This window comes from Myodes glareolus, chromosome 1 (assembly GCF_982192425.1).
Source record: "Myodes glareolus chromosome 1, mMyoGla1.1, whole genome shotgun sequence".
Taxonomy (NCBI): Eukaryota; Metazoa; Chordata; class Mammalia; order Rodentia; family Cricetidae; genus Myodes; species Myodes glareolus.
The window spans coordinates 35952541-35974277 of NC_142026.1; the positions used below are offsets into that span (position 1 = coordinate 35952541).

At 48.2% G+C, this 21737-nt stretch overlaps 1 protein-coding gene and 1 non-coding gene across 4 annotated transcripts; both read left to right on the top strand.

Annotated features, from left to right (window-relative positions):
• Positions 1–362: 362 nt before the first annotated feature.
• Ing5 (inhibitor of growth family member 5) lies at positions 363–19788 on the top strand. 3 transcript variants are annotated; one of them, XR_015737751.1, is made up of 9 exons: positions 363–454; positions 2556–2627; positions 4702–4868; positions 5475–5583; positions 5734–5827; positions 12704–12839; positions 13304–13365; positions 15683–16635; positions 19057–19788. XR_015737751.1 is itself a non-coding variant. In XM_087905858.1 (9 exons), the coding sequence occupies exons 3-9, from the start codon at positions 2600–2602 to the stop codon at positions 15723–15725; spliced, it is 639 nt and encodes a 212-aa protein (XP_087761984.1). In that variant the 5' UTR covers positions 399–454; positions 2358–2465; positions 2556–2599; the 3' UTR covers positions 15726–19788. The 3 variants fall into 3 exon arrangements, 2 of the variants coding, with proteins under 2 accessions (XP_087761982.1, XP_087761984.1); XM_087905858.1 differs by adding an exon at positions 2358–2465 and having other exon boundaries at positions 399–454; positions 15683–19788; XM_087905856.1 differs by having other exon boundaries at positions 15683–19788.
• On the top strand, positions 13762–13951 carry LOC125405425 (U2 spliceosomal RNA). The gene has a single exon (XR_007233564.1). It is a non-coding gene; the product is annotated as a U2 spliceosomal RNA (small nuclear RNA).
• Positions 19789–21737: the final 1949 nt, after the last annotated feature.

The following is a 21737-nucleotide window of genomic DNA, read 5'->3' on the forward strand; positions in this document are numbered from 1 at the left end:
GCAGCTCGCGCCGGCTCTCGGCCCGGCCAGAGCCCAGATTCGAACAACAACGCCGGCAGAGCGGCGGGTATCAACCGGAAGGTGAAGCTCGGAGCCAGCACACGTGCAGGCAGGGTAGTCGAGCGCTCGATAGGGCACTGCCAAAGCTCGGACCTCTGCGGGAGCCAGAGAAGTAGCTTCCGCATCACCAACCGCCAACAGGCTCCATCGCCCACCCGGATCCCCTCAGGGGAAGCCCCACAGCGCCGCCTGGCGACCACAGCCGGCCGGAAGCGTGGGGGTGGGCCCTGACGTGCCCCGCCCCTCCCCCGGCCAATCGGCGCGCGCGGCTCATGAATAGTGAGCGCGCGGCGCCGCCCCGCCCCGAGTCCGCGGCACCGCCCGCTCGCGCAGACCCCGAGCGTGGCCGCAGCGAAGATGGCGACTGCCATGTACTTGGAGCACTATCTGGACAGTAAGCACCTTGGCCGAGCCGCCGCCCTCGCGGGTCTGCGCCGCCGCCGCCCCTGGCCCACCGCGACCCGTGCGGGACCCCGGGATGCGGTCGCGGATGGGGACTGGTCATGGGGACAAGTGGGGGCTCACGGCCGGTCTGGGGCGGGGCCGTGGATGGAGGGCGTGGGTCGCGGCGCGGGGTCCCGCCGCCTCCGCCGCGCCAATTCTAGGTGCGTCACGGAGGGGCGGAGCCTGAGGCTCAGCCCGCCCTCTCCGCTTCAGCCACACCCCCCGACGCCGACGCCGACCACGCCCCGGTCTCCTCCCCTCCAGTTTAGTCTTGCTTGGGGGGGAGGTCCGCCCCTTCTTAACCTGATGCTTGTGGTGTTTGCTTTTGGAACAGCAGTAGGGAGCTTCAGGCTAGTGGTACGTTTTTTCGCGGGAAGTCGTGCTGTCTATCACAAGCCAGTCTGACAGGGGAGAATGTCCTATGTGATGGGTTGATCTTTGACATCCCAGGCATGTCTTCCTCCGTTTATTTTTTAGATGGTGAGATTGACTCCTGGCGAGAATTGAGGGAGATTATTTTTCCACTCTTTACATATGAGGAATTGAGACCCTTTGTAGGGAGGTGGATCAACCAATGCGGCGCCCTTCTGCCTTGATTATCTAGCCGGGCTTGGGAAGTGGGTGTCCAATGTGATCTTTCTAGTGCCCATCCAGTGGGTATTCTGAGGCAGATCCAAGACGGATTCATTTCAGTGTTGGCATCGTGTGATGGTTGATGTCCACACTCCCCACCTGCCCTGTGCCACATGTGGGCAGGAGCCCCATTTCTCCACAACTCACTGATAGTTGAGGCACACTCATCATCCCCCCCACCCCCTTTTTTTAAGTTCATAGAAGATTCAGGCCTGGGAATAGATGTAGATGTGGAGACTGCAGATAAAGGGTCCTCTCTCTGAGAGTAGGGAGGGCCACTGGAGGGTCGAGTGGTAACTGGTTACCAGGGCCATGGAGTCAGGCTGTGGGTGATAATGTCTCAGTGAGCTCAGGAAGACACAGGCTTATAACAGCAAGTTTTATAAGATGTAGGCCCAAAATACTGGCCTTGTTGGCTGTGGAGAGTATTTGGAGTGGGACAGGACCCAGAAGGCATCTGGAGCCTGCTGAGAGCTTGATGCAGGTGACTCTTCACCAGTGGTCAACCAGCCCACTCTAACCACAGGGACTGAGAGCTGCTCGGTGGCACTGGCTGCATTTCCAGTGCTCACGGCTGTGTGTGGCTAGAGGCTGATATGTAGGGCCGTGCAGAGAGAACATGTCTTGGGGACCGCTTGATCTACAGTTCCTGGTGCAGTAGCTACCAGGACAAGGTTGGAGAAATCCAGGAGGACTCTTTAGCACATCTAATAAGAGCCCAGAGGCAGACATTGGGGTTCAACTTGAAAGTCAGAAAAGCAAAACAGCCAACTACTGGCCCTTATCTCTCTACCTCAGTCCGAAATGACATTCTGCCTCCAGGAATCTCAGAAAGAGACTCTGTGAGAGCCATCTCCTCCCATTTTATATTCCTCTCTAGGGCTGGGATTAAAGGTGTGTGTTATTGCTGCCTGGTCTGTAAGGCTGACTAGTGGGGCTGTTTTACTCTCTGGTCTTCAGGCAAGCTTTATTTATTAAAATACAGATGAAATATCACAATAGGACTCAGGTTCTCTCGGGCTGTTGATACCTGCCCCTAAAATGGTCTCAGTCATTTTAGTTCCTAACTGGAACAGAAATAGATGATGAAGCCTGCTAGACAGGCTTTGGTGTAAGGCCCTGGAGATAGATTTTTCTCTCCCCAGTAAAGATTTATTTATTTTATTTTGTGTATATGTGTGTTTTGCCTGCATGTATGTCTATGCACCACATGGGTACAGTGCCCTCTGAGGCCAGAGAGGACATCAGATCCCCAGAACTGAAGTTACAGATGGCTGTGAGCTTTCACATAGGTGATGAGAATTGAACCCGGGTCCTCTGGAAGAGCAGTAAGTGCTCTTAATAGCTGAGCCATCTCTCCAGCCCTAGAGGCAGATTTTTGTCTGCTGAGAAGTACAGCATTTTCTTGTCTCTTTCAGGCATTGAGAACCTTCCCTGTGAACTTCAGAGAAACTTCCAGCTGATGCGAGAGCTAGACCAGAGAACGGAAGGTGGGTATAGCCTGAGCTGGGTTTTGACCATTGGTCAGAGAGAGAGATGGCAAAGGACACAGGGTATCAGAGAGCTCTGAAGGGACCTTGTATAGCACAGGCTTTGCCTCATACAATGTCTTGGAGGGAGTGCTGGTACTTTTTGTTGTTCTTCGATACAGGATTTCTCTGTGTATCCCTGGCTGTCCTGGAACTCATTCTGTAGACCAGGTTGACCTCGAATTCAGAGGTCTGCCTGCCTCTGCCTCCCAAGTGTTGGGATTAAAGGCATGCACCACCACTGTCTTACTTGTAGTCAGAGTTTTCCTGTCCCGACCGCCCGCTTCCAAATAATTAACATGGAGATTTAAGATTGCTTATAAAAACAAAACTCTGTCTGCACTTGGTGGATGGGTTTTTTCTTGTGTAGTTTTTTGAGACAAGGTCTTTCTATATTGCCTTGACTGGCCTGGAGCTGCCTGTGTAGAGCAGGCCAAACTCATAGGGATCCACCTGCCTCTGTCTCCTGAATGTTGAGATTAGAGGTGTGTACCACCATGCCCATCTCAGATTCTTATTTATTTATTTAGAGATGAGGTTTTATTCCATAGCCTAGGGTGCCCCATGAACTCCCAAGTGTAGGGGTCGGGAGGAGAGTGCTGGTGCTTTTAACTCAGGTATAGTTTCTTGGTTTTTGTTTGTTTGCTTGTTTTTAATCTCTCTGTGTGTACATACATGATATGTGTGTATGCACGTGTGTGGGCACACACTTGTCATGGCATATGGGTAGGGGTCAGAGGACAGGACAGCCTTGGGTTCAGACCTCACCTTCCACCTCGTTTGAGACAAGGTCTCTTTTCTTGTTCACTACTGCATATACCAGCTTAGTTGGGATTTTCCAGTCTCTGGCACCCATCTTCCAGTGAGTGTGCTGGAATACAGATGCACATGCTAGCATACTTGGCTCTTTTTTTTTTTTTTAAGATTTATTTATTTTGTATACAGTGTTCTGTCTGTCATGTATGCCTACACACCAGAAGAGGGCACCAGATCTCATTACAGATGGCTGTGAGGCACCATGTGGTTGTTGGGAATTGAACTCAGGACCTCTGGAAGAGCAGCCAGTGCTCTTAACTGCTGAGCCATCTCTCCAGGCTCCCCCACCCCTTTTTTTCCCACACTTGGTTCTAGGAGACTTGGACTCATGTCATTATCACAGTGACGGCTCTACCCACTGAGCTATTTCCCCAGCCTGGTTTCTGGCTTCTTACACGATTCTTAGAGCTTTTCAGCTATTGTCCTTATAGTCAGAATGTTTGTTGCTCTTCTCCTTCCAAGTTTTTTCCCATTTCTGCACCGTTTATAAGTGAGTGTTCCTTATCCAAAATGCTTTGGGCCAGGACTATTTTGGATTTTATGTTTTTCCATTTTGGAACATTTCCAACTGTATTGAACTATCCTGAGGGGGTTGCAACTCGTCTAAACAGGGAAAATTTGTGTTTGGAAGACAATTTTATATGACTTTGCTATGGATTTTATGTGTGGAATAATGTTTGCTCTGAGCTGCAAGTCAATGGTTGTCGTCTGAAGAAGTCCCACTTCTCAGTTAGAGCAGAGTTGTGTGTCCCTACTGTTGGAAGCATGCAGCGTGTTTTTACACGTTTTGCTCTGTTGTTCACTGTCAACATCTGTTGGACTCAACCATAGGTTGTAAGTCACTAGTTGGCCTGTGTCCTAGGTGGTGTAGTTGTAGCATAGCCTTGCTCACTAGTCTTACTGTGGGTTGAACTTTTTCACTGTTTCTTGCTTTTGCGTGTTGTGTGTGTTTTCCTAAGTGTATTTTGGTGCCTAAGTGCTTCTCCTCTGGGTATGTGACTAAGTTGTGCACCAGGAGGTAGACAAGATGACCATAAAATTTGCTGTTCATGAGAGTCAGGGCAGTTTGACTACTTGCTGGACGATGCTTGTGCCGGGTCTGCCCGGGGTAAGTCGCTGTACCAGAAAGTGCACACTGACATGGCAGTGATGCTCCTGCCAGCTTCTTGGATGCGTGTCACTCTACCTCTTGCTTCAGCTTCTCACCTGTCCCCCTTAGATAAGAAGGCAGAGATTGACATCCTGGCTGCGGAGTATATTTCCACAGTGAAGACTCTCTCTTCAGACCAGCGTGTGGAACACCTGCAGAAGATCCAGAACGCCTATAGCAAGTGCAAGGAGTACAGTGACGACAAGGTGCAGCTGGCCATGCAGACCTATGAGATGGTGAGTGCAGAGGCAAGGCTGGCCGTGCAGACCTGTGAGATGGTGAGTGCAGAGGCAAGGCTGGCCATGCAGACCTGTGAGATGGTGAGTGCAGAGGCAAGGCTAGCCATATAGACCTGTGAGATGGTGAGTGCAGAGGCAAGGCTGGCCATGCAGACCTGTGAGATGGTGAGTGCAGGGGTGCGGCTGGCCATGCAGACCTGTGAGATGGTGAGTGCAGGGGTGCGGCTGGCCATGCAGACCTGTGAGATGGTGAGTGCAGGGGTGCGGCTGGCCATGCAGACCTGTGAGATGGTGAGTGCAGGGGGCGCAGTGCAGGCCTTCACTCCTGCCTCCCATGCCGCAGAAAGAGAAAGGTGTACGGGAGTTTGGAGCACCCAGAGAGAGGGCACATTGGGGGGGTCGCCATTTGGGCCTACTCCAATGATTTTGCTTTTTTGGGCCTCTTTGTCTTGCTTGTTGGTGGAACCATTGTTTGTTTGTTGGTATTTCCTTGGGGAGGTCTAATCCAGGGCTTTGTGCATACCAGGCAAGCGCTGAGCCTCTGAGCTGCATCCCTAGCCTTTGTTTTACTATGAAGTCACATGTTCAGGTGTACTTTTGCAGGTGGACAAACACATTCGAAGGCTTGATGCTGACCTGGCACGCTTTGAGGCTGACCTGAAGGACAGGATGGACGGAAGCGACTTTGAAAGCACTGGATCACGAAGCTTGAAAAGCAAGTTGACTGATGTTCTCTTTGCTAGTGATTACGGTTTGGAAGGCTTTCCTCTAAATGTGTTAGGGACACGGTGGTAAATGAGTGTGGGTGAATCTTGTTCCACATTGGTCTGTCCTGTGATAATAATGGGTCTTTGTCCTTCAGAAAGTCGGAGTCAGAAAGAAAAGAGAAGCTCCAGGGGCCGAGGCAGGAGGACATCAGAAGAGGACACACCTAAGAAAAAGAAGCATAAAAGCGGGTAAGATGTTTCCGCCCTCTTTTCCCGATGGAACACTGGTTTTCGAGCAGCAGGGAGAATGCCTGGGTGACTTCCCACTACTCTAGCACTTAACGCGCATGCCGAGCCAGGCCCTGAACTAATGATTTTTCTTCCTCAGACTCCTAAGCACTTAAGTACTGAAAATACAGACCGTAAATTTTTAGCTTGAACTTTTTTGTTGTTGTTGTTTGTTTGTTTGTTTGAGATAGAGTTTCTGTGTGTAATAGCTAGACTGGCCTTGAACTCACAGAGATCCGCCTCTGCCTTCTGGGTATTGGCATTAAAGGCCTGCTCCACCACCACCTGGCTTAGCTTTAAATTTTTCAAAAAAATAGTCTTTGACAGTTTCATACTTGTATGTAAAGTATTTCGAGCATATTCATCCCCCCTCCGCCATTATCTTCTTTTATCCCCCTTCTGCTCCTTCTGGACCCCTATTTTCAACAAGTATCCTACTTTAATGCCCTCAGCCTTTTTTTTAATGGTCCGTCCGGTTTAACTAGGTTTGTTTACGTGAGTGTGTATGGAGTTGTTCATATTACCAGTGACTCCAGCACTGAAGGGTGACTCGCTGTCCTAGCAGCCTGACGTAACTACTCAGCTGAGGTAAGGACCTCATGAGTCCCTGCTCAATCCATGGTGGAGAACTGATTATGTCTGGCACAATCGTAGGCTCATTTTATTTTGTTTTCTATATGTGGGTGTTTTTTGACTAGGTGCATGTTTGTATACCACGTGTGTGTGTTGCCCTTGTAGGCTATAAGAGGGCACTGGATCCTCTGTGGCTGGAGTCACAGATAGTTGTTAGCTACCGTGTGGATGCTGGCAACGGAACCCCAGTTTTCTGCAACTGCTCTTAACCTCTGAGCCATTTCTCCAGCCCTTTGCCGGCTCATTTTAAATGTTTGCAAAAGAGTTTTTGTTTTTGAGGCAGAGTCTCTAGCCCAGGTTAGCCTCCCAACACACTATGTATCTGAGGATAACTTTAAATTTCCGATCCTCCTGCCTGTCTCTCCAAGTGCTGGGTACAGGCAAGTGCTGTGAAGTCTGGTGTATGCAGAGTTGGGAATCGACTCAAGGCTTTATACAGGAAGGTACTCTGCCAGCTGAAGTATGTCCCAGCCAATCTTTACCTCTTTCTGATCTTGGATGACTACAGTGGCTCCCTAATTTGCACAGCTGTGGGAGCATGGCTTCACATGAGCCTATGGCTTCCCTGAACTTCTTGCTCGTAGTCTCCAGATTGGGGCTTCTTAAACTTTGCTACTTGCGATTTTTTTTTTTTTAATGTGACCCTGGATATAGAAAACACAAAACTAGGTATAGGTATATAAGAGGGCTGATCATACACTGTATAGAAATTTATTTTAAAGCAAATCTTTGGCATATATATAATTTTATAATTTATGAAAGATAAAGCAAATTTGTATACTAGTGAGGTACCTATTTTTTTTTTGTGAGGTACCTATTAATGTTACTTGTTTTTACATAAAAATTTGTTTTTGCTTGAGATTTGATAGTGAAGGTTTTAGAACATTCTTATTGTTTTCTTTTTTTTTTTTGGTTTTTCGAGACAGTGTTTTTCTTTAGCTTTGGAGCCTGTCCTGGAACTAGCTCTTATAGACCAGGCTGACCTCACAGAGATCCACCTGCTTCTGCCTCCCAAGTGCTGGGATTAAAGGCGTGAGCCACCACCGCCTCCCTGAGCTGATTGATCTTTTAATTTTACAATTGTCAGTGCTAAGAATTTCTTAGGTTTTTTTTTGTTTGTTTGTTTTGTTTTGTTTTGTTTTTGCTTTGTTTTAATTTTGAGACAGAATCTCACCATGTAGTCCTGGTCTGGAACTCACAGAAATCCACCTGCTTCTGTTTCTCAAGTGCTGAGATTAAACAGGTCTGGGTTTTTTGTTTTGTTTTGTTTTGTTTTTTGACTAGGGTTTGGTTATTGGATATTCTGAAACCTACTGTTGCCAGATTTTCTGAGGAATCCTCGCCCCCACACATTCATATAGTTTAGGATTCGTGACCCACAGTTTAAGAAACTGAGGTCTAAGCAGTGCTGCTAAGTAGAATTCCTCTGTGAACCGGGGTTCGGGGGAGGCTTAATCTGTGTGCATCTAACCAGTACCTCTCCCAGTGGGCCATGCTGTCTGCGCAGCTGTGTTACAGATGTCCGCTGACTGTGGGAGAGGATCAGACTATGGGTTAGTAATTTGTGTATGCTGGTAAAGATGATAGTTTTCAGTGCTAGAGCACCGTTTGATTTGATTCCCTTTTTAAAAATACAGTTTTGGCTCCTATTTTTGAAAATGATGTATATTTCTATCCATTTAGTCATAAATCTTTTAACTTTTTTTTTTAAAAAAATATTTATTTATTTATTATGTATACAGTATTCTGTCTGTGTGTATGCCTGCAGGCCAGAAGAGGGCACCAGACCCCATTACAGATGGTTGTGATGTAATTGAACTCAGGACGTTCAATGTGGTTGCTGGGAATTGAACTCAGGACGTTTAGAAGAACTCTTAACCTCTGGGCCGTCTCTCCAGCCCCTTAACTTTTCTTTTTTTTTTTTTCTTCTTCCTCCTCCTCCTCTTCTTTTTTTTTTTGATAAGGTCTTATTCTTTGGTCAAAAAGCAATGCACCTTGAACTCTGGCATCCCGAGTGCTGAGCATTAACTTACTCACGATAGCTCTCTAAAGCTCTCCTCTCTCAAGTTTACATCCCGAAAGGCTGTGTGTCTGTTCTATAAGTCAGCTTCATACTGCCCTCATTGCTTCTGGGTTGAGGAGAAACTGGCTGTGAAAACAAGCCCTGGTCTCACAGACTCTAGAGCTGAGGGAATTGTCACTCTGCTTTTGTTGACATAGAACTCATTTAGTTCATATTCAGCACAGAGACTGGGTGTCCGTGGCTGCCATATGTAGGTCCTAAAGTGTTATGTAGATAGCTCGGCCACCCTTCCTGCCAAATCTGCCAGATGATCACCCAGCTCTATTACTCCAGGGTCTTGCTGCCTGTAAAGTGGTTTTGAGCTTTGCGTTTCAGACTTGTGGGATGGCAGCATGATGTCTCTGCTCCTTCCTTCCCCAAAACCCAGACGCCGTGCTTCTGGGTTTGCACAGACAGTCTTGCTGGTTGTCTTCTTCACTGAGTGTTTTCCATAGTGTCCTAAGCATGAGGAGCCCAGTATAGGGGTCTCTAGGTGGTGGGGAAGCTAGTACCCACTGGCTGGAGCATCCCCTTAAGGCCTCAGGTATAAGACAGGCATTGTAACTACTCCTAAAATCTCACAGATGAGGCAGGCTGTTCAGTTTCTCCCTTGAAAGGAGCCACCATGTTAGGTCTGGTGCTTAGGAGACAGTCACTGCTTTCAGACCTGTTTGCTGGGCTCACTGCACCCGTGGCTGGTTGGTGACTGTTCCCTCTTCTCTGGCCCATGAGTGGCAGTGCAGCCGCCATCCCAGTTTGCATGTGCTCGGTCGGGAGGCTGCTGGAACGAGGGGTGTGCTCAGGCCTCGACATCTGACACACAGAGCACCTTCCAGAGAGTGGGCATCCAGAGGTGCCCAAGGCACTGAAGTCCTGGACTTGCTGTATCAGGGTGGGAGCTGTGGCTTCAGAGCCTGAAGCTTACACAGACACTTGCCTGTTTCTGTTTGGAGTTCTACACAGTGCCTGTCTCTAGCCTGTGTTCAGTGGGTTTTTTTTCCATGACCTAGATGAGATGAACTAAATACATCAGTTTAGCTTGTGGTGTCCGTCATTTTCCATGGGAGACCTGGAGCAGTGCTCAGTCAGGTTCCCGTGGCTCAATGGCCGCTTGGCCAAAGGATAGGTATCAGGGAAAGTTACTTTCCTAAAGCTGCCAGACCCTTTCTCTTTACCATGTAAGGTCCTATAAGCTAAGGTCTGTGTTCAGCTTCTTGGTTGCCCCAGGACCTGGTTTTCTAACAAGCTAAGGCCTGCCTGTGGGAACAAAGGGGTCAATTTCTTCTACAATCCCTTATCCTAAAGCTTGGATAAGTAACTCAGTCCCTTCTGGGTTACCGGGATTGTTAGGTAAGCCCATGGGTGGTCATGTCTGGAGGGAGCTTCCTGGCCACATCTGGGGAGGGGAGCTTTCCTAGCCAAAGGTCAGAGAAGTCAACCTGACTAATGGACAGGTGATGTGGATTTCCCTCTATGCCGTGAATATCATTGGTTAATAAAGAAGCTGCTTTCGGCCAATGGCTTAACAGTAAAGCCAGGCAGAAAATCCAAACAGAGATATAGAGAGAGTAGGTGGAGTCAGGGAGAAGCTGTGTAGCCACTGGAGGAGAAAGACACAAGCCACCAGCTGGAACCTTGCCAATAGGCCACGACCTCGTGGTGATGCACCGATTAATACAAATGGGTTCATTTAAGATATAAGAACTAACTAGTGGCTGGGCAGTGGTGTTGCGTGCCTTTAATCCCAGCACTCGGGAGGCAGAGACAGGCGAATCTCTGTGAGTTCGAGGCCAGCCTGGTCTACAAGAGCTAGTTCCAGGACAGGCTCCAAAGCTACAGAGAAACCCTTTCTCGATAAACAAACCAAACCAAATAGACCAAACCAACCAACCAAACAAACAAACAAACAAAAAACTGCTCAAGTGATTGCCCAAACAGTGTTTTAATTAATACAGTTTCTGAGATTATTTCGGGTCTGGGTGGCCAGGAACAAATGAGCAGTCTCTGTCAACAAAGAAGGACCGCCTGTGGGGTCCTACTTACTAGGTAGTCTTCTCAACCCCTGCTCTCTCCTATGCTTGGTTTTCCATTTCAGAGACAGGGTCCTGGTATGTACAAGCTGGCCTTGAACTTCCTTTATAGTTAAGGCTCTAAAGGCTTTGAACTCAGAATCCTCCTGCCTCAGCTTTCCGGGTGCTACATTAACGATGGGTGTCCCCATGCCTGATTGACTGAACCTGGAGTTTCTAAGCTGCAGGTCGCATAATAGCTGAATGGCTGCGGCTTCCTACAATAGGTAAATGGTGGAGTTTGCTGTGGGAAAGGTCCATGTCACTGGCAGAATTGAGCAGCAGAGGCAGGCACACTTCTGGGCTTGGCTTGCTACATCAGAGGGGGCTGCGTGGTGTCCACTGACAATAGGCCACAAGGGACCACAGAGGCCAGGAGGCAAGGCATGTGGAGTGTCACAGGTCTTTAAGAAAGTTTCCTACTTGAAGGACCTCTTGGGAGTTGCTTGAAAGTAATATTGTAGAGTGCTTGGACTCAGACATTTTTTATGACATTTCTGTGAAAACATGGGTTATCTGCTAAGGAGAGGCCCCAGTTCCAGAGCCTCCAAGGTGTTGGGCTAGAGGATAGATGCCCACACCCTCGCATATCTGCAGCAGCTGTAGTGGCCTGGGAAACACCGAGGCACTCAGCAGCAGCTGTGTCATAGCTGTGCCAGCTTGTGCTTGCCGTGGCCTCATGGGAACTGGCCATATTAATTTATCGCTATCATTCCTAGTTGAGGGGTAAGTACGGATAGTGGTATTACAGATTTAGGGATTATACTGTGTCAGCTGCCCTACAGTTAACGTGATTATTTGAAAAGCACATGTAAAGGGGCTGGAGATGGCTCAGTGGTTAAGAGCACTGACTACTCTTCCAGTGGACCCAGGTTTAATTCCCAGCATCCACATGGCAGCTCCTTGCTGTCTAGAAATCCAGTTCCAGGAGACTCAACACTGTCACACAGACATACATGCAGGCAAAACACCAATGTATATAAAATTATAAAAAAGACCAGGTGGTGGTGGCGCATGCCTTTAATCCCAGCACTCGGGAGGCAGAGACAGGCGGATCTCTGAGTTTGAGGCCAACCTGGGCTACTAGAGCTAGTTCCAGGAAACCCTGTCTTGAAAAAAAAGAAAACCACTTGTAAAGAGTAAGTTCAATGTCCTGGTCTACAGTGAAGGGTGGCTGCACTGTGTAGGCAGCAGTTACAGGGGAGGGTGAAAGGGCCGCATTCTCGCTAGGCTGTTCAGAGACCAGAGGCGGCTTCTGGCATTGGGGAGTGAGCAGGATAGTATGTACCAAGCTGGTTCTTGTTAGTCGGGTGGGCAACTGGGTGAAGTTAATGGGTAGATACTTGGAACCCAAAGGGGACTAAGAAGGGCACCTGGGTAGATGCAGAGGATCCAGTGTTCCTTCCCAAGAGAGGAGGGGATAGCCATTGGTTCTGGTGAGTGCCTCAACCCTGAGGTCAGCCTTGGGTGAGACACAGACTCTTCCCAAATGTTAGCTGTCTGCTGGCAGGGGGCCATGCTCTTGTCACCACCTGGAGGGAGGCCAGAGAAAGCAACAGCCTTGTCCTGTTGGAGGGGTCTTTGTCCCCAGTAGGCAGCAATGGCTGGTGTTGGATTTATGCTGCTGAGTGTCATTAGCAATCTCAGACCCCACTGCCTGCTTCTGCGACCTCTGCTGGTATGTGGGTAGTGTGACTGCTGTGTGCTGCTGCCCAGATTTGTGGCTGGTGACAGTCCAAGGGAATCTTTTTGCTGATATTAGCACACCATATTATTCTCACTATAAATTCTTAGAGATTTGGCTGGAAGGTTTTGAGGTTATCCTTGAAAATGTATCTCAGTGACAGGTATTAGGGCCGTTCCCAAGTTCCAGTAACAAGGAAATCGGAAGCAAGTTTATGAGTGATCATTAGCTCAGGGTCACTGTAGAATCTTTCCTTGGAACCTGCAAGCATCTTTAACTCCAGGGGAGTGAAGCCTTGGGCCATTGATGGAAGGCCAGTGGTATGACCTTGTGCATCTGCTGCCTTCCTTCTGTTGCCCTGTAGTCAGCAGATCTTTCCCTCCCTTCAGGTCTGAGTTTACCGACAGCATCCTATCTGTGCACCCCTCTGACGTGCTGGACATGCCTGTGGACCCAAATGAGCCTACGTACTGCCTGTGCCACCAGGTGTCCTATGGGGAGATGATCGGCTGTGACAATCCAGATGTGAGTGCTTCTTTTTTTTTTTCTTTTCTTTTTGGTTTTTTGAGACAGGGTTTCTCTCTGTAACCTTGCTATCCTGGAACTTACTGTGTAGACAAGACTGGCCTCGAACTCACAGAGATCCGTCTGCCACTGCCCAGCATGAGTGGATCTTAAAGAATACATGTTCCAGGGCTGAAGAAATGGCTCAGTGGTTAAGAGCACTGATTGCTCTTCCAGAGGATGCGAGTTCAATTCCCAGCACCCACATGGCAGCTCACAACTGTCTGAAGATCCAGTTGCAGGGGATCTGACACTTTCACACCAATGCACATAAGATAAAGTTAAATAAACCATAAAAAATATTTTAAAAAAAAAGAATACATGTTCCCTGGGACGAGCCTTGTAGAGTTGGGTGGGTGTTAACCTTTCTATGTCTAACATACAGAGTGCATAGGTGTGACACAGGTTTTCCCCTTGCTTTGCAGTGTCCAATTGAGTGGTTTCACTTTGCCTGCGTGGATCTCACCACAAAGCCCAAAGGAAAGTGGTTAGTATGGGGTTGAACGCAGCCTCGGACAGTCTGGTGCTCTGGGTCTTGTTGTATGTCTCCGTATTTCTACAGCATTGGTCCTGACTGGGGAGGGGAGGTGGTGGTGTTGGCAGACTTAGAGACGGAGGTCTACTGCTCAGCTTGCCTGGGTGTGTATAGTATTACAGTGCCGCCCTTTGAAGAAGGGCTCCTTGCCTCCAGCCCAGTGTGCACCCAGCGTGCACCCAGTGTGCCAGGCCAGTGCTCTACCACTGGACTGTGTCACCTTTGCCCTCTGGCTCCAGGTTGGATAGCAGTTATTTTCAGCGATGACGAGGAGAGCAGGTTCTTGTCTCCAGGGGAAAATGGGGATCATGGAGAACATAGGAAGTAGCTGTAGAATTGTTGTGTTCCGTCGCTTCTCGGCCTTTTGGCTAAGATCAAGTGTAGTATCTGTTTTATCAGTTTAATATCTGATACGTCCTGTATCCGAGGACAATATATTAATTGGATTTTTGGAACTAGGAGTTGGAATAGGAGCTTGCTCCGTCCACTCAACGCATCGACCTGGTATTGCAGTACCTCCAGGAACGGTGTACCCCCTTGGGGACATTAAACGGTTTAAAATAAGAATAATAAAACTTATAGTTGTGGTGATGCTAAAAAAAAAAAAAAAAAAAAAGAATTGTGTTCCCCTCCAGGGGGCTCCATCTACCAGGACATAGGAGGTTTGCATGTCCCTGTTTCCGTCCTGCATTCAGCCGTCAGCAGACAACTTACTGTTCAAGAGGGTCTCAAGGTTTTCTTTGAATAAAAACCTGGTTTTGTTGACTTATGTTAAAAGTGGATGCTTGTTCTTAAAATGAAATAGTAGGGCTTGGGCCTTCCTCCTAGGAGCAGTTGGAGCATCTGTCTCATGGTAACATTCTTGGTGTGTAGATCAGCCCGTGGCCAGTTTGAGAGTCACCTGGTAAAGGAGGGGTGTATGCGGTGTTGCAAGGACTTTGGTCAGTGTACTGATAATGTGTGTGGTGTGAATGTAATCTCACCTTATCAAGTATGCCTACTGTGCATGGCTCCTTATTTCATGTTACAAGAACCATATGGCATGCACGTGCTTTGACTGGGCCTGTGCCCTGTGGGAGTGGGCTGGGCTGCCGTGGCAGTGGGTGTGTGGAGCAGGTGTGTGGGTGGGTTGCCGTGGCAGTGGGTGTGTGGGAGCAGGTATGTGACTGGGTTGCCGTGGCAGTGGGTGTGTGGAGCAGGTGTGTGGGTGGGTTGCCGTGGCAGTGGGTGTGTGGGAACAGGTGTATGGCTGGGCTGCTGTGGCAGTGGGTGTGTGGGAGCAGGTGTGTGGGTGGGCTGCCATGGCAGTGGGTGTGTGGGAGCAGGTGGGTGGGTGGGCTGCCGTGACAGTAGGTGTGTGGGAGCAGGTATATGGCTGGGCTGCCGATGGGTGGTGGTTACTCGGTTGAGGAAAGGGAAAAGAGCAGGCTCGTGTGAGGCAGTGGAATCTGACTTCAGGTTCAAGTTGGACGTGGTGCGTTGTTTGCAGGATCTCCAGGTAGGGAATCTGACAAAGCTATTGGGATGTCACATCAACCTCGGAGAGTCTGTAAGCCTGGCAGCTACTCGATGTGCTAGGCCCAAAGCCAGACAGAGGAACTGGGGAGTGGGGTTCTAGCGTGTCTTTCTGTAGTTACCGGAATGGGCTTCCTCAGAGGGACTCGTAGCTTCTAACTGACATGGTCACTGCGGCACTGGTAGGTACTCAGAGCTTCTGAGCACAGAGGGAAGTGATGCCAGCTGTAGCACGTGACAGAGAGCTGGCTCACACATCAGGACCTTACTGGAATGTCTCTTTGGATCTTGAGTGGCTGTTGTGTTCTGAGTGTTCGTGAATACTGTCTGAGGCTCTGATGTGTTTGACCGACAGCATTGGTACCTGTGTGACCCATTCAGTCTCCAAGGCCAAGTGCAGCTGTCTCAGGAACTAGAGTCTACAGGCTTATCAGGCCCGTGCCTGCGCATGGGGTCTTCAGCATGCCCAGTCTGCCAGCCAGCCGTTGATGTCACCTCAGTAGGGGGCACCTCATAATAGGACCAGTTTTATCAACTTTATCACAAGACCGTGCCGACATGTACTAGTCAGCCTCAGATATGCAGTCAGTGCTCCCAGGTGAAAGACTGCACCTCTCACTTGGTGTAGCTGCCCTCCGGCTCTGTCTTCCCTGAATCCAGCTACCTTGGGGGAGGCAGGAAGTATGTACTTGGGTATCCTGTGTGCCAGGAGGTACGATGCAGAAGGTTAATCCCCATGTCTTTCTCGTCACAGGTTCTGTCCCCGATGTGTGCAGGAAAAGAGGAAGAAGAAGTAACAAAGAGGTTGTTGTGCCAGACTGAAGAGCAAGCTAATATATTTCTTCATTCGTGTTGCAATATTATCTTTCATTTAAAAAACTACCTTATTTCAACTGATATTTAATAATTCAGTGGCCAGTTGTAGTTTTGGATATTTTCCAAAATAAGAAGCCACTGCACCATTTGCACAGAACAATCTCACAGGGACTTGCCACAGTGACTTCCCGTGCAGGCTCCCCACTCCTGCAGCCTCCCAGCACTGGGATGGCAGCACCCCCTGTGCCGAGTGTCCCTTGGGGCTGTAGGCAAAGTGCACGGTGCAGGCTGGACACGTTTTTCACCTGGTCTACTGCCAGTGCTCTGTCACTAGAGGGTCGGCCTTGAGTGTCTGTGTCACCCGGGACTGGCTTGTGGCACCATGGAAGCTCAGCTGCTGTTCTGTGAGCCAGGTCTTAACCAGACGCTGGCCCATGCTGTGCTCTGACCCTGGCTGAAGACCAGGGACGCCTGGCCAACATACCTCTGATGTGTCTGGAAGGGACTGGGGGCTCTTCCCAGGTAGAAGTGCCCTCTGTTTCGTTGTGCACCGCCTTTTCATGTGAACTTGCAGCCCGCCCTGGAGATTCAGCTTCCATTAGCCTCGGACTGTCAGTTACCCGACCAGCACTGCCCCACAGCGGACAAAGCAGTCAGGCTGAGCTTCCACCTCTCTGGGAATTCCTAACTTTTTTTTTTACTGTGAAGATGAAATTATTGTAATAGCATGAAGGTCTTGGGTCTGTGTGTCTATGAAGTGAGTCTGTACTGTGAGCTGATATTAGGACTTTGCTATTGCATCCCACTGGACCACCAGCTTCTATTCAAGGGGCTACAATTATGTGACATGATTTGTGAATTTGTGTGCGCAGTAGCAGTTCTGGAATGAAGGTAGGAAACTAGAGTATACTCTTCGTCTAACCAGTGTCCACAAAACCACTGTTGAATTTGGAAATATTTGGGCGGGGGTGGGGGGATGTATGCACAGGGCCTGTTGAGATGCATCTGTGGTGGTTCCTTAAGTGTGACCGGATCCTGAGAGCTTCCTGTGACTTAGGATTCCTCTGGCATGTTTTCTAGTGTCTCAGGCTCTCTGAAAACCAAAGAGAGCCTGTCCCTGGCCTCGCTCCAGAGAAAGACCCGCAGGGCAGAGCTGGGCTATGCAGTTTCCAATTTAAGGAGAGACCAGTTGTTTATCTGAGGACGGGTATATTGTTTTAAGATGGCCATGTCTAAATCGATACATTTCCTCCCACTTTATCCAAGGCAAGAAGGAGTTGTATCTGCCCCACATCATGCCATCATGGTCCTGTTCTTACTGGACAGGGTGTCCTGCAGGTCTATCCCGGCGAGAGAGGGAGACAGAAATGGCTTGTGTTTATGCTACTGAGTTAGTTGGTCCATGTTGACCCTTCCTGGGCAGCAAGTGCCAGGCAGGTGGGAGCAGCTGCTAGGCAATTGTCCAAGCTTGTCTCTAGACTAGGAGGAGCTTTGGAAATGTGGTTCCTGTGGCCTCTGGACTTGAGGGGCTGGCTTTCTTCCTGGGGACCCCTTCTCAGGCTCAGATTAGATATTTTCATTTCTTTTTTGTTGTTGGGTTTTTGTTGGTGGTGGTTGGTTGGGGTTTTTTTGTTTGTTTGGTTGGTTGGTTGGTTGGTTGGTTTTTGGTTTTTCGAGACAGGGTTTCATTTGTAGCCCTGGCTGTCCTGGAACTAGATTTCTTCCAGGCTAGCCTCAAGCTACAGATTTACCTGCCTCTGCCTCCCAGGTTCTGGGATTAAAGGCATGCGCCGCCACTGCCGGCTAGACATTTTCATTTCTTAATTTAGCTTTTTGTCGTACTAAAGGTTGTGAGGATACGTTACACAATTTTTTCTCTCTTTTCCCTTTTATTTTAAAGACCAGGTCTTATGTATCCTGGGCTGGCTTTGAACTCACAATGTGGCTGAGGATAACTTTGATCTTCCTTCCTCCACCTCCCAAATGCTAAAGTTACAGGTGTGCGCCAAGAAGTATGGTTTTACAGTGTTAGGGATCAAACCCAGAACTTTTAATTGTTTTAGTTTTGGTTTGGTTTGGTTTTTTGAGACAGGGTTTCTCTGTATAGTTCTGGCTGTCCTGGAACTCAGAGATCTGCCTTCCTCTACCTATCAAATGCTGGGACTAAAGGCGTGTGCCTCACAGTTCGATAAGGTGTGCACTAGTATCTGACTCCATCCCAGAACTTTAAGCACGCTAGGCAAGCATTCTACAGATTGAGTTATATCCCCCTCTCTTTTTCTTCATTCTTTAGTCTTTTTTATTTTTTTCTTTCTTCAGTTCTAGGGGTCAGGCCTCATGCATCCTTTAATTTTATTTAATTTATTTATTTATTTGGAGGCAGGGCCTAATTATGTAGCCCAGACAGTCTTTGAACTAGCATCATCCTGCCTTAGCCATGAAATGTTGTAATTATAGGTGTGTGCCACCTGTAATGTCTGGACCTCTTATAATGTCTGTAAGCACAAGAAGTTTTAAATCAGATCTTGCCTGATAATGTGTTAGAAACTGATTTGATACCTGAGATTCAGCCTGAGGCGGAGGAGAGTTTCCTGGTGGACCTGCTAGAGGCTAGTTAAACTCCATCTTTGGGGCCATCCTGCATACTGGCTTCTGACATTTATTTATTTTGCAAATTTCTAAAGTTTTCTGCCTTTTTTCTTTTCTTTCTTTCGTTTCTTTCTTTTTTTTTTTACAATTATAGTAATGTCACCAAAATAAGATTCATACAGCTTGGAAACAACAGAATTCATGGGTTTGGGGATTAACTCAGTGGTGGAATCACTTGCCTACCATATGTGAAGTTCAGTGTGGCATTGGTTGTATGTTGGTGAGCATACAAAACCTAGACCATACAAAAATGATGGTCTAGGTTTGATCCTTGGCAACGGAACAGAAAAAAGTAGGAAGGAAGGTCTTTTGCATCATTGTTGGGCTCTGATGGAGTGAGTGCTTGTCCCATTATTAGTATCTGTGAGCAGGGAGGCTATTCGAGGAAAAGTGTACTGTGGTGCTGTGCCACTGAGCACCGTTCTAGGAGCCCTAGCTGTCTCCATCATTGGACCAGATACTACTCCATGCCTGCCCATTGAGACCTGGCTTTTGAGTGAGTAGGATGACCCCCACAGGTCAGGGTGGCAGCCAAGACTGGGTCTTTGCTGTCTCATTCCCCTTCCTTGTAAGTATGTGAGTATTTTGCTAAGAGGAGAGGAATCATCTTCCCCATTTTCTGTGCATATTATCAGTAGTTTGAATTTCTCCCGTTTCTTATAGAAGCATGATGAATTAATAGAAAACTGAGCCCCACGATCTGTGAACATGCTAGCGGTGTGATGGTCCAAGCAGTACTGACCACTCGCCTGTCCAGCAGGTGACGTCAGCAGGAGTCAGGCCACCGACTGTGTTTCTACTCTGCCGTGAAGAGCCGAAGAGCCGTGTGGTGGGAGGGCTTGTGGATGGCTGGGGAAGTGGCCGCCTGCTTGCTCCTGTGGATACAGCATCTTGCCTTCTATCCCTCACCTGTCTCCAGAAGGCCTTGGCAGGGCTGCTTCAAGCAATAACACTGTTCGGAGATCAACTCCTCCACGTGATATGGTGCCAGGGTTGGCCCTGTTAGGAGGCTGGGAGGTTAGGTCTTCAGGGTGTGAAATCAAACAGTGAGGGACATTTATTTCAGGCTTTGAACCCTGTTTTCTGTGAGCAGAGATTGGTCTTCACTGCCTGTGCCAAGAGGAGCTTTAAAAAAGCAGGGAGGTCTAAGAAGTGTCTTTTCCCTCAGAATGTGCTGTGGTGGTCCTTCTTCACCACACTCCATCCATCAGGATGATGCAGCTTTAACATGAATGTCACATTTTATTTTCAAGGAATTATTACCTTTGTCCCCTTTGTAAAGGAGAGATACTATTGTAAATCTTTTTATTAAATAATGTAAAGATGTATATCTGTATTTTTGGATCATGGATTATGGATATATTGTTTAATAAATAAAGTATTTTTGGGAAGAAACTTTTGTAAGTAGATCATTTTGAAAACAGGCTTGTATCATCCCTATGCTGTGTCAGAGGTGAGTGTGTCTCACGTTCACTTCCTCAGAGTTGAGGGTGTCACCAAACGACTTTATGGACTTAGGACCCTGAACTTGGCTTCCGTTGGGTACACGGGGAGGTCAGTTGCCAGTGCTGGGCTTCCACACTCCCATGGAAGATGTGAGCATGAATGGGAGTGCTAGGGGCTGCTTAATAAGGCATTGCTGCGCTGGAGAGACGGCTCAGAGGGTAAGAGCATTGCCTGCTCTTTCAAAGGTCCCGAGTTCAATTCCCAGGAACCACATGGTGGCTCACAACCATCTGTAATGGGGTCTGGTGCCCTCTTCTGGCCTGCAGGCATACACACAGACAGAATATTGTATACATAATAAATAAATAAGTATTTTTAAAAAAATAAGGTATTGCTGAGGGTCGGGAGACTCTGTCTCAGTGGTAGAACACTTGCCTGATATGCGCCTGTCTCGGGCCTGGAACCTAACGTGTATGCACACACACAGTTGGTATCTGCCGAGGGCTTTGCTTTTGGGTTGTAGGCAGCTGCCTCTCATGTGCATTCACATGGCAAGGTGAGTGGGGCTAGGTGGGAAGGGAATTCTCTAGTATGTCTTCTAAATTCTTATTTTCGCAACAGGGTTTCTCTGTGTAACAGCCCTAGTTGTCTTGGAACTAGCTCTGTAGACCAGGCTCAAATTCACAGAGATCCACCTGCCTCTACCTCTCAAATGCTGGGATTATAGGTGTGAGCTGCCACTGCCAGGTATGGTGGCACATACCCATAATCCCAGCACATGGGAGGTCAGGCAGGCTGATCTCTGAGTTGAGGTAGCCTGGTCTATATAGCTTGTTCCAGATCAGCCTGGCCTTACACAGTGACATACAGAATTTTAAGCATGCTAGGCAAGTACTCTATCAAACGGCTACATCGCCAGTCCCTAGTATGTGTTTATAGCAAGTCCTGCAGATCCCAACCGTAAGTCCCTACTTAGCCTCAATTACACACATGTAGGCCCTGTCCCCAGTCACATTAGGGGTCAGGGCTTCCACACATGAATCTGGGAATATACATTACTGAGTTGTCTTAGACATTCCCTTGGACAGTGCTGAGTTTCCAGACACTGGTTAGCATGAGGCCCAGTGCCTCAGACCGACTCTCTTGGAGATCGATGACCGAGGGGGAACAGGAGTGAAGGCTAAGGAGAACCCGGAATTCGGCGAATGACAAACAGACACAACTCTAATGAGGTTTGAATCTTGCAACTTTACTAAAATTCAAGCATCACTTTTATGAGATTACAGAAGAAAGTTGGCAGACACAAAGGCTTACATAGAAAAAATGATTACAGGCAATTGATTATTCTCAGCAAGTCTTGTGGTCAGGGTCAGGTGGGCAGAGCTTTTCTTTGAAATTCATCTCAAGCCACTAACCAACTGCGCTTTCTCATGGCTCTAAATCATATCTGCCCTCAAGGTAACCTAGATACCATTCTTCAGGATTCCGCCCCCAGGGTTTGCTCCAATATTGAATGGCTGGCTTCATGTTGTCAAGAATAGCCTGCCTCTCTTTCCTATCTAAAATGCACCAGGGGTCTCTCATTCTGGCTAGCCTCTCCATAAATGTTAACTCATGCCACTCCATATGTTCTCCTTCATAATTTACCTATCTTCTACCATCATGAGCTCTTTCTGTTTTAGGGTATCCATAAATTCCCCCAGAGAGCGAGCCGGAGTCTTAATCAATAACATTAACGGCCTGAATCAAGGGAGGGGACTGACGCATCAGTTCCTCCGTATTCAAGGAGCCTTTGGGAATGTTTCCTGATTCCTTGAACAGATTAGGTTTTTGTCAAGAGAAAAGTAGAACAGAAGAAGAAAATAGCAGAGCCAATGCAAGAAACTATCGCCAGGAAC